Source organism: Alligator mississippiensis, chromosome 2, assembly GCF_030867095.1.
Source record: "Alligator mississippiensis isolate rAllMis1 chromosome 2, rAllMis1, whole genome shotgun sequence".
NCBI classification, from domain to species: Eukaryota; Metazoa; Chordata; order Crocodylia; family Alligatoridae; genus Alligator; species Alligator mississippiensis.
In genome coordinates this window covers 218314677-218326810 of record NC_081825.1, presented here as the reverse complement: position 1 = coordinate 218326810, position 12134 = coordinate 218314677, and the positions used below count along the sequence as shown (strand labels likewise).

Below are 12134 nucleotides of genomic sequence, written 5' to 3'. Positions count from 1 at the left end.
GGCTCTCTGAGATGTTGAACAGCTTCTTTGTGATTGACTAAACACACTGTGATGACACTCCCAGCATTAATTTTAATTTTATTGAAGTGAGTTATACACAATGATTCAGAGAAAGCTGGTTTTCCCTCATTTAATTTATGTCCATTGATGTGAAGGTAAGGAGTAATTGAAAGTGAAAGCCTATCATATGAGGATGTAGAAAAACTTAATAGAAATATGACTACAGGTTAGTAGGAGGAGGTGAATAGATGATGCGTAAGTGCTGACAGTTGGGGGGCACAACTCCATGATGATGCTGCCATGGGGAGTCACAACTCTGCACTGCCCCTGCTGCTGCCAGGTCCTGGCTCCAGCCAGGCTGCAGCCTTATGTCCTGCACCCTGCAGTCAGCACAGAAGTCGGGGGGTGGGGGGGAGCATATGCCCCTCTCCCCCATGTTCCCCAACACATCTCCAATGAGGAGGGGAAAATAAATCCTTGGAAATTAGAGTACTGGTATTTTAATGAAATCTTCTCTTGAATTATTGCACTGTTACACAAATGCACAAATGCATTAAAGCCATAAAGTGAAATAACCTACAGTTCAAAATTGACAGTTTATCCAAGTGCCCTGGATTTTCTGTGGGTAATATCCTAAATACTGAGGTCATCTAAAAGGAAATAGACTATAATGTCAGAGCAGTGTAAAGGGGTCTTAACAGAAATAAGAATAAAATTCTTCTGGGAACATGGGCACTCCTTCCCTTATCTACCAAGAGCAATTTACATCCCATGGAGGCTAAGGATTAAGTAGGATCAGGGATCAAATAGTACTCTTCATTCACCATCCAGCTGTATGAATGTTGTCCTCAGTTTATGTGCACTTTCTGATGACTACACTTTTGCCAGTTATTAGGATCACACGTTCCCAGCCTTGGCACTATATTTAAGTATTCTTTGCTGGAAGGAAACATTTTACTTTGAAAGTTTTCATAGGTTCTGCTTATATAGCCCAGAGCAGGCTATTCTCAAGGCTTGTTGTCTGGTCCTCTAAAGTGTGTCATTTAGGACATCTTCCATGTTTCAGGGGTGTACTTGGTAGCTGTGTTGGTCTGAGACAAAAAGACATACGAAAAGGTATCATTTTGGAACCAGGAGTTCTAGTTTTTTGTATGTCATTTAGGACAGGCATGAAAAGAAAAGTTTTAATTCATCTATGTCATAGTATGTTATCTTCAATGAAGTTACACTATGGATGATTTTGGTGTAACATATTTCAATTAAGCAGCTAAGAATACTTCAGCAATTTCTGCAAGAAGCACAGAAGTGGAAACACAGCATAGTGGAAACTATTTATTTTAACTGAAAGGTAATTTTCAACTGCTAAAAAATTCTGTTCAGTCACTGAGTCATAATACTTACTGATGCAAAGAGGAATAGTATTATTAATACTATTAATACTATTTAATAGTATTAAATCCTATGGTAAGCTTTCTGGCTATCTTCTACTGGTTGGTGTATACATTCTCTTTAAATAGCGTGTTTATTTTATAGTGCTATGCTCAAATACAAAACTACACGACTGAAGTCAGAGCCACGTAATGGCATGAGGATGGATTGCTAAACATTTCAGCAGCTGGCTTGTTGCATGGCTGTTTCTTGGATAGATACAACTGGACACTGTTTCTCAGACTAAATAATCTTTAAAAAAAGTTTCAATTAAATCTACAACAATTTTTATCTTTTCATAAATGAACATTCCAAAGAAGAATAATGTGCGTCCTTGGGCTTAGCCCCAAATAAGGAGCAGTAAATAGGTCTCCAGAATTGTACTTCTTATTATTCAAGCTGGTTGATGACCCTGAAATATTTTATGAAACTTGCCTTTTAATGAAAAGCAAAGGAGGCTGCTATGGTGTGTAGGTTTTTAATTTCCGTTTAGTTCCAGTAGGAAAAATCCAACTTGTTCACCAATTCTAAGTTTTCTTCCTTTTTCTTACCTATTTGAAAAAGTGAGAGAAAATATGTTTTACTTGAACACTTTTCTGAAAACAATAAACATAATGAAAACGTTGAAATGAGAAGAAATCTTTCCTTCAAAATATTTTTAAAAATATGGGAAAGTTTCCCATCTCTGAGAAACATTTTGAGATAAAATTGTGTATAGGTGCTAACTGCTGATAAAGGGAATACATACATAGGTAAACATTTAAGCCAGGAACAGACATTACATTTTTACTGGTATAAGGACCAGAAACCAGTCTATACCTGTAACAGAATGGAAGTTCGGTGCACAAAATTGGTCTGTACCCATAACAGAACAGAAGTTCAGCACACATAGACTGGTTTAAAAAAACTGCTCTAAGATAGCCCCCCTCCTCACCAAAGGACGAATGCATATTTTGTTCGCTACCAATCTAAACTATACTGCTTACAGAAAACTATGTCACTTAGATTGATTCCACCTTGTGCTTTTTGAATGTCTGTACCGTAGTATGGAAACTGCTGCTACTGCCTTTGCTCTCATGAAAAGTGTTATGTTAGATCTCTGACATTCCGACATGCAGGGGTGTGCAGTTTGTGGTGTCACAAACCTCTTTGTGGCACCACAAACCACACACAATGAATGTTAAAATGTGCCCTGCACCGCAAATTTGCAGTGCAGGGCCAAAATTTGCCACTGGGGTTTCCTAGAGTGTAAAGCAGCACAATGCCCAGACAACAAGCATGCGCTGGCACACACAGAGGCCAAGCCATCCAAAGCAACACTGTGGCTGCTGGTCAGGCTTCTGTGCTGCCTCACCTGTGCCCCTGCTGTGACCAGTTTGTCCATTGTGTGACAATCTGTCCCACAATGAAGTGCACACGCAGGGGCCTGTGCTGTGGCAATTTGTGCCGCTGCAAGCACACACCCCTGCATGTCTGGATGTGGCCCTGGGGTTCAAAACTGGTTGTAATCTCAGTATAGTATCCTGTGCCACCAGGGTTCCACTCTATTATCCCCTTCCTGCACTACAGGGGAAGGAAGAAATGCAAGCTTAAGTATGGGATGGGTGCCAGACTTGTCTACTCAAGGAGATATAAGATGGTGGGCCAGTGACCATGAAGTTCAAATTTGCAAGGGCTGTACATCAGCAGCATTTAGTTAGCTACTAAAACTTTACATCCCAGGTATAAACATGCTAGGGCATTGACAAGCTTGGATCCACACTCTGGAATTACAGCCCATTTTACATTTCATCTGAACCCTTTAGTGTGGTGTGTTACTCATTTAATCCTATATTCACAATAAACCAAGTGTTATCTTCTCACATGCTCTCAAAAAACTTTGAAGCTGAGCTGATAGAAATCTTTACGGCTGATTAAATAAGAATAATCTATCATATCACTGGAGGATTCTTCTTCTCTAACTTGTCAGTCATGTGAAATGCTTAGGAGCCTAAGACAGTGAGAGCGGAAGATGCCGAGTGCTTAAGAGGAATTTTCAGAATGCTTTTGGGAGCCTATTTCCATGTTGCATGCTTCACTTCAGATCTCAAAAAATTGAAAACTGTGGCTTCCACATGAAAAGATTTCATAGATTTCATAGACATTAGGGTTGGAAGGGACCTCACAAGATCATCTAGTCCAGCCCCCTGCCCAAGGGGCAGGAAGTCAGCTGCAGTCAGATCGCCCCAGCAAAATAAGCATCCAAGCATTTTTTAAAGGTATCCAGACTGGGTACTTGCACCACTTCTGGGGGGAGTCTATTTCCAACTCAGGAGACTCGGACGGTAAATAAGTTTTTCCTTACATCCAGTCTAAAATGGTCTTCCTGCAGTTTGTGACCATTAGACCTTGTCTTGCCTTGGGGTGCCCTGGTGAACAAATGTTCTTCCAGTTCCTGATTCACACTCTTTATATGCTTATAGGCTGCCACCAAGTCAACCCTGAGCCTTCGCTTCTCCAGGATGAAGTGTCTCATGGCTCTCAGCCTCTCTTCATAAGGCCTGTTCTCTTGACCTCTAATCATGGGTGACTGGTGCCACCTGAGTCAGAGGAGGCATGTGGCCCCCCCCCCCCCCACTGGCCAGTCAGCAACGAGGGTGGGGGGGTCCTCCCATGGCCAATCTCGCTGATGGGGCGGGGATCCCCCCATGGCCAATCGCGACGACCGGAAAGCATGAGCGCCACTCCTGAAAGTGCCAGCAGTGCTTCAGCTGGCGCCCCCACTCCCTGGCTGGTGCTTGCAAGGTGGGGCAGCAGCACTTGTGGCTGCTCCCTCTGCCTGGTGCCTAAGCAGGGAGCGCTGCCTGTCAGGGGACGCACGTGCACCCCCTATGCATTGCCACTGCCTCTAATCATGAGCGTGGCTCTCCTCTGGACTCTCTCAAGCTTCTCCACATCCTTTCTAAAGTGTGGAGCCCAGAATTGGATGCAGTACTCCAGCTGCAGCTTCACCAAGGCATAGTAAAGCAGGAGGATGACTTCTTGGGTCTTGCTTACACTTGTTATACATTAACTCTGGAAATTCTGAAAGCCAGCATGCCTTTTTAGGAGGCAGCAAAATCATTAATGCTGAAATTTGTTTGCTGTAAAGGTCTGTTAAAAGTAGATGCAAATAAGGATGTGATGAAACATGGCCACAAATGCTAATCGTATATGTATTAGACTTTTAAACCTTGCTCTAAGCATAGAGATTTTTAGCAGCAAGTCAGAAAGAGAAACTCATGTTCTAGCCATTCCAGTTTTTTGGACACCATAATACAAAAGACCCCTGTCTAAGCTATTGTGTAGCACATGATAAGATCAATACTTGGGCACAGCCCTCAGCTCTTGTAATCTTATTCCAGTTACTTAGAATTAAGCATCTGTCCTATCTGTAAATCAGAAAATTTGCATTGAAATGAACCTGTGGCTAACAGACTGAGTCTTCGGTTTGATATCATTTCTGTGCATACATTTCTGCTTTGTAAATGATATTTGGTTCCCAGTGGGACTTGAGATTTATTAGCTATTCAAATTCTGCCCTCCCACTAACGCTTGGAATTGTGACCGAAACTCAGTAGATGATGCACAAATACAACAGAGGTCAGATAAGAGTCCATTCTGGACCTTTGTATTATATGGTGCTGTCTGCATGAACAGTCCTACAGATTTCAATGGACTGCTCAGTGAATAAGATACTAAACCAATGGGGTCTAACCCTTTTTAGTAGGAGTGCCACAAAATAACCCTACATCCTCCCTGAGTGCCACTCCAATCCCCCCTTCCTCAGCTTTCTGCTTCTTGCCCTGTGCTCCCTGCCTGATCTTCCATGTGTCACACACAGAGGCTGCCTGTGCCGCTTGTGGCACATGTGCCCTCAGGTTGACCACTTATCCTAGACCATGTGAGCAAGACTGATGGAATAAATTCTACCATATAGAAATATAGGACTTTTAAAAGTGATAGATAAATCAAATGTATTTTGGCTCAGTTCTTCCCAATCCCTGAACTCTTTGGCACAGAAGAATTGAGGGTCATGAAGGATTCAGTTTCATTTCCATGATTCTATGCTGCCTGACCCACACCAGTTGTACAATGTTCTACTCCACTATAACTTTGCCTTTGGTATTTCATCTCCCACACTGACACATTCCCTATGCTTAGGCATGGAGTCAGCTGTATACAATCTGGCTTTGCTGGCTACATGGCAGAGAGGTCGCCTCGTTCAACCAAGTAGCAAGAGCAGAAGTGGCAATCTGGCTCCCTGTCAGTAACTCCAGCATGCATGTAATTTTGCATGCAAGAATATCCCTTTTGAACTATATAGATCTCAGTTTTCCTTGTAATATTTTTAGGGCCTTGTATTGTAGAGATGTTCCTCAGAATATCCAGGCAGAAGCTGGGCAGGATGTTGCTACTGAGGCTCTGAGCACAGAGTCATGACTGTGGCTAGCTGGTAACTTCCTCCCAAACAGATGTGTAGACAGATACTAGAGGAAGTATACACTGCAGCTTTCTGCAGCAGATGTGAGGAGCACTGTGCAGGACTCCTCTTCATGGCAATCCACCTGAGTTTTGTCCTGCACGTATAGGACACAAACCTTCATTGTTCCTCCAAGCTTCCTGCTACTTGGCCACTGCACATGATACAGCATCTGACCTAAAAGTTTGGCCTCACTCTCCTCCTCACTGGATGCAGCTACATGTGCTATTAATTCACAGTAGAGCACATCCATGTGCTCCCTCTTGGAAGCAGATTTGCTCATAATGGCTGTGTCCAGATGAGTGCTGCCATTTGTTTCCCTGGGGATAAGTAGCAGTGGCACACCTTGGTATGCAGCAGGTTACCCCAGATGGGGTAGGGGAGGCTGGGGCCAGCAACTCAGTTGGCTCCAGCAGCCTTACCTGGGATCCTGGGGGCCTTGGGAAATGGTAGCCATGGCACTCCTACAGCTGAGAGTCTGACTATCAGCCAGAGTGTGGCTCTGGTGTGTCCCCTCCCCCCCATGTTGCAAGGTAGCAGTGCAGGGAATGCTTGCATGTACAGTGTGTAGCACTGCAGACGCACCTGTGGCTCCACATACTGCATGTTTGCGTTCATCTGGATGTGTCCAGTGGGAGCAGCCTGGTACAGGGCTGCTTCTGCCCTGCTCTGCACACCTTCAGCAACCAGAAGGAGCTCCAGATGCCCCTGGTACTAGCTCAGGGCCTGACAAAGGGCATGGGGCTGATCTCAGTGGGCACAGGACCAGGAAAGCACGGCTGGCTGCAGCAGCAGCTGTCTCCTGGCCCTGTGCCCAGCAGGACACTTAGCTGCCAGCAAGCCTCCTTCCAGGCATGGGGTTGCTGGGAGCTGTCCCGGATGTGAGGTGGCTGCCAGAGAGCCTCCTGCAAGGTGGGTGGAGGGCAGCTGCCCTGCTTGGCACAGAGCTGGATAGCTCCAGGCAGCAGGTGGGGGCTGAGAATCCAGCCTTCATCTGTGCCCCGGAGCAGCACTGCATTGTGCAAAGCTGCTCCAGAGCTTCCATCTCCATGCCAGGAGCTGGGACAGAGGCCAGAGAGCTCCCCATTCCTGGCGCTGATTGGCTCCCAGCTCATGGGGGAAGCTGGGGAGCTGAGTAGCACCAGGACCGGCGCCAGAGAGCTCCCTGTCCCCTGTAGCCTCCTGCTGCCTAGGCTGACCGGGAGCAAATCTGCTCCCAGTTAGCACGTATATGAATATTACTGCACAGTATCTACTGCACAGTTAGTTTACTAGCTGTATTTACAGGCAGTAGCTAACTGTACAGTAGACTGATTTACTGCATAGTAAATATGCATACATGTAGGCAGTGACACTTTACTGTGCAGTAAAGCACCTCGTGTTGACACACCCATTGTGGATTAACACTACAGTAGCTGCTGTGTGTTTGCCCATGTATGGCAAGACTATCATTTCAACTGAAGATTTTTATGCCTTTTGGGAAGGGCTAGGATCAGTATCAGATTTCCCAATAGCATGGGATAGTTGTAAATCTAAAGTTGAACTGTTTTCTTTAATTTGCAACACCTTGTACTCTATAGATGCTTACCAGTAAATTCATTTTTATTCCAGTGCCAACAATATGCCTAAGCAAGTTGAAGTGCGGATGCATGAGAGCCACCTGAGCCCAGTGGAACCAAGACCCAAACACTTACACATACGATTCTGTCAGTCTCTCCGAAAAAACCTTCTTCTGTCTCTTACAGTAGCTGGTAAGATATATCTCGTTTTATTTGCACACTAGGTATGCTTCTCCATTTGTCCAGTAGTTGAACAGTCTATATCTTTGTTCAGCTACAGAAAACTTGGTAGTCCCAGCTGATCAGCCAAGAAGTGAATGGAACACCAGTATGCCAGGTCCCCTTACTTCAAGTGTGGAGCACATTATTTGCACAGTAGGGTGGAAACCTGCACTGTTGATCTTCATGTACTAACTAGCTTGTGGGTAAAATAAGAGTTAATTTCTTAGGTCAGGGAAATGGATTCCATTTGGCAGCTTTAAATACATTGAGCTTTCTTTTTCTTTTTGTTTCTTTAAAAGGCCAAATCCGAAAGCCTCTGTTACCTGAGACTTTCACATCTCAGCATACATCTTCTTTCTCTTATTTTTTCTGGAGAACTGAGCTTCTGCCTCTCTCTGGTTACAATGCCTGGGATCAATAATCTAGCTCTGAAAACTGCCTTCTGGTTTTAACAGCTTCCAAATATGGAACAGTTTGACATTTCTTTGTGGTTCACTGGCCCTATGCCCAGTCCTTTTTTTCCACTCTAAGCCTAACAGCCAAATGCAGCAAATTCACAGACCTTTTCTGTATTGCTACAGCTTGATAGACCAGCTTTAAGATAAAGTACAGCTGGTTCTGATCTGCAAAATTTACCTCCATGTCAACATTATTAAATCTTCAACCCTCCTACAGTTGAGAGATTTGGACAAGGAGTTTTGGCTTGAACCATTCCTTAGAAGATATCTGATGTACTTTCCTGAGACCATCACAAACAATTATAAAAATACATTTATTCCCTATTGAATCAACTTTATACAAGGAAAGAACCATAACTTATTAAACAGTAGCACTGAAACACAATTCAGAGCTTCTTGTGATGTACAGTACTTTGCTGCTCAAGGCACTGCTCCTGGCAGGGAATAATCTAATGGGTTTTTTCTGTTCTAATTTTATCTTTCTGTGAACTGGATACTAATAGCAATCTAGGCAGAGAAAGCAATGTTGTTATTCCTTTCACCGGTAAAAAATATTGAATGCAACTTCATCACAAGATCTTGCTTGTTTTCCAATAGGACCTTTTCCTCAGCTGCCTTCTCTGCCAGGACTTCTGTAAGAAATTAGAGCTGTATGAGGATGATATGAAATAAACATGTGTCTCTCAGAGTGTAGTGAGGCTTAGATACATTTTACAAAATACCAAGAGGGCACCAGGAAAGATACTGTGTAGGAGCAAAATATTGCACAGAATGTTTTAGGGTCAGTCACATTCTGAAACCATTTTTAATTCAAGGTTGTTCTTTTGGGTAATGAAAAAGTGATTCTGGTTTATTTCCCTTCCCCACACCTTCTTTCTTATTCTCCTCCCAGGTGTCATTTTGGGTGCACTGTGTGGGGGGCTTCTTCGCCTGGCAACTCCTATTGACCCTGACATTATCATGCTAATCGCCTTCCCAGGAGATATCCTGATGAGGATGCTAAAAATGCTGATCCTTCCCTTAATTATTTCCAGTTTAATCACAGGTGAGAACTATTAATGATAAGCAATTTAAGATGCTTGTTAAAGACACCACATGGTTCATTTTTCTAAGAAGCAAAAAAATAATAATGGTGTGATGGCAGTGAGTCTTTTGCAGATGGTGATAATGTATTTAGATTTCATACGGCAAGGACATCTCTGTTCTGACATAATTTATTATCATAGGCTGAGGTCCAAACAGGTTATGTCTAGACAAACATGGGCTGCTCTTCTGAATGTCACCATTTTACTTTTATACTGTTGCATCCACTCCCAAAGTAGGATTTGTCTGAATGACAGTACAGAGTTGGAAAGGATAGGTTGCTCTAAACTGTGGTGTCACACTTGAAATGCCCAACTGTTTAGGAATCAGTGCCAAAATGCTGATATGGTGCCATCTCTCTAAATCTCTACAGGGTTTGTTTTTGCCTTAAAGAATATGATTCATATCTCTCAACAGCATCTGTGGGGTTGAATGTAATTTTTGACCAGTTCTCTTTATGTAGCTGGGGCTCTAAGCAGGTATTCGCACAGGAGAAAAAATGGAGGGTCTACAGGATACCCCCCCCATGTATCCTATGAGAAATTCCTCTGGGAAGGAAAATATCACAAGAAAGTAACGTGGCAAGATCCACAAGCAGATTCAACAGGATGTTTTGTGATAATTTAGTGAATGGTATAATATCTAGTCCTATTGGACTGTTTTGGTTTTTTTTGTTTTGTGTTCTTTTCTTGTCTTCTTTTTAAACATAGGACTGTCTGGTTTGGATGCTAAAGCTAGTGGCCGACTGGGCACGAGAGCCATGGTCTACTACATGTCCACTACTATCATTGCTGCTGTGCTGGGTGTCATTCTGGTTTTAGCCATTCACCCAGGGAATCCCAAACTCAAGAAGCAGCTGGGAGAAGGAAAGAAGAATGATGAAGTGTCCAGTTTGGATGCTTTCTTGGATCTTATTCGAAATCTGTTCCCTGAAAATCTAGTCCAAGCATGCTTCCAGCAGGTAAAAATATCTATTCTTTGCAACATTTTTTTTAAAGGTGAAGACCTTTTAACCTGGCAAGATACACATTCAGGTTTCTGTCTTTCACTTTGGGAATGGCAACAAATGAGTGATGAAGAAAATACAGGCCTTTGGTCTTTGGCAGTTAAGCAAAGAAGGAAAATAGTGTGCCACCTGTTTTAAAGGTACAGCTTTTTTTTAAAATTGATTTCAAATTTAAAACCTATCTGTTTCCTTGTCATTTTCTTAAGCTTTTAGGAACAGAATTTAATGCTGTTGAGATTTGCCTGTGGAGGGCTGGCTAGCTGATTGGTTTGGAAACCTCTTGCCTCTAGCCTGCCAGTTTGAATTTCAGTTTGGGTCAGGTTGTGGGTGACTGGATTGATATATGTCCAGTGCATTATGTAAAATGTGCTTGTGGTCTCAGGCTAGTTCCCAATGGACATGGGTCCACATCACAAAACCTACCACCATATACAATAAAAACTACTACCATATACAATGTATCGGCTTGCTGCTCAGGAAAATAGAGGACTGCTTGGACAATACAACCAAATGGTCAAATCACCATGGAGGTGATGCCACTTGGTCAGATCAGAGGTATATTTTAATGGCAAGTAGCTGGTAGAGAAGACCTACACTCTTGTTGCATTTCCCAGTTAAATGCTTTGGTATAATAACTTTTCACCTACACTAAATTAACATGATTTTTAAAGGGGTAAAAGAAATGTTTTCAAAGAACACAAACTTCCCAGTTTCTCTCTCAATACATTTTTTTTTAAATGTGAGCAGCTTTTTCCTAAAGCTAAATTGTTTGGCAATCATGCTAACTATTTTTGTTGAACCAAACAAGATGTGTTGCCAAACCCATTCTTAAATGTTTTGAAATGGGTTCATTTGGCATTGTTTGGTATCTGGAGTTGTGGCTAGAGGCAAGAGAACTGAGCAGAGTAGGGGGTTGGGTGCGGCTTGGAAAGCTTGAAACTGTTAAAAGACTTGGCTAATTTTGTTTCTTCCCTGGACTTTCACATAAAAACCCATAGTCTTTGGAGGTTTATAAAAAGAATGTTCCGAATACTTCCAAACCATCATGAGAACATCGTGTGGCCAGACCATGGCTGGCTGAACATCACAAATGCTTTAATTGAAAAATTGAAAGTGTTTTCATAAAGCAAGTGGGGTTTTATTTCTCTCCTTCTATCCTATTTTGTATCATGAAAGAGAGACTAAGTAGTACTTTATAGCAGATTGCTTGAATATTCATAGGTAGGAGCAAAGAATGAGTTGAAAAGAGAGAACGAGAAAGGGAGAATCAGGCCACTAATATCTGTCAGGTCATTTGGCTGGCTCTCTCAATATGTGTAATACACACGTGGTAAATACAATGTAGTAAATGCAGTTCACCTCACTAGATGTGGCCTGTTCTTCCACTGACATTTTCTTAGCCTTACACTTTATGGATCCAATCCAAAGCCTATAGAAGTCAATGGGCAGACTCCATGAAAGTTCAGGGAGCTTTTCATGAAGGCCCAAATGAGCTTTAACTCTTCACACATTCAGTCTGGACAACCACAGCTTCTGCTACGAAAGCCACACTCCCATGACTAAGTCATACCCCTTTCCAAATGAAACACCCACTACTTCTTAGCCTCAGCTTCTCATATGCTGCTTGCTGAATTGGGTTAGAAATTTAATTTCTCTTTCCTCCTGATTACTAGGAAAGCTGGAATTCTTTCCTATCCTCACCTGGTTTTGGTGGTGAGGAAGTATGACCTAGTTGTAAAGGTGCTAACTGGAAGACCTCCATCCCCTGCCTACCAGTGACATCCTGTGGGGTCTTGAGCAACTTGCTTGATCTCCCTCTGGGGGGCCCATGGAGAAAGAGTGCTTATTGCAGGTTCCACCACATCATTTTAAATCTG

General features: G+C 42.9%; 1 protein-coding gene across 1 annotated transcript in view; it reads left to right on the top strand.

The window, feature by feature from the left end:
• Window positions 1–12134, top strand: part of SLC1A2 (solute carrier family 1 member 2) — a 137526-nt gene that overhangs the window by 78282 nt on the left and 47110 nt on the right. Inside the window, exons 2-4 of the mRNA XM_019476719.2 lie at window positions 7541–7680; window positions 9061–9213; window positions 9962–10212. Of these exons, the coding sequence (XP_019332264.1) occupies window positions 7541–7680; window positions 9061–9213; window positions 9962–10212 (544 nt within the window). The remainder of the gene's footprint in view (window positions 1–7540; window positions 7681–9060; window positions 9214–9961; window positions 10213–12134) is intronic.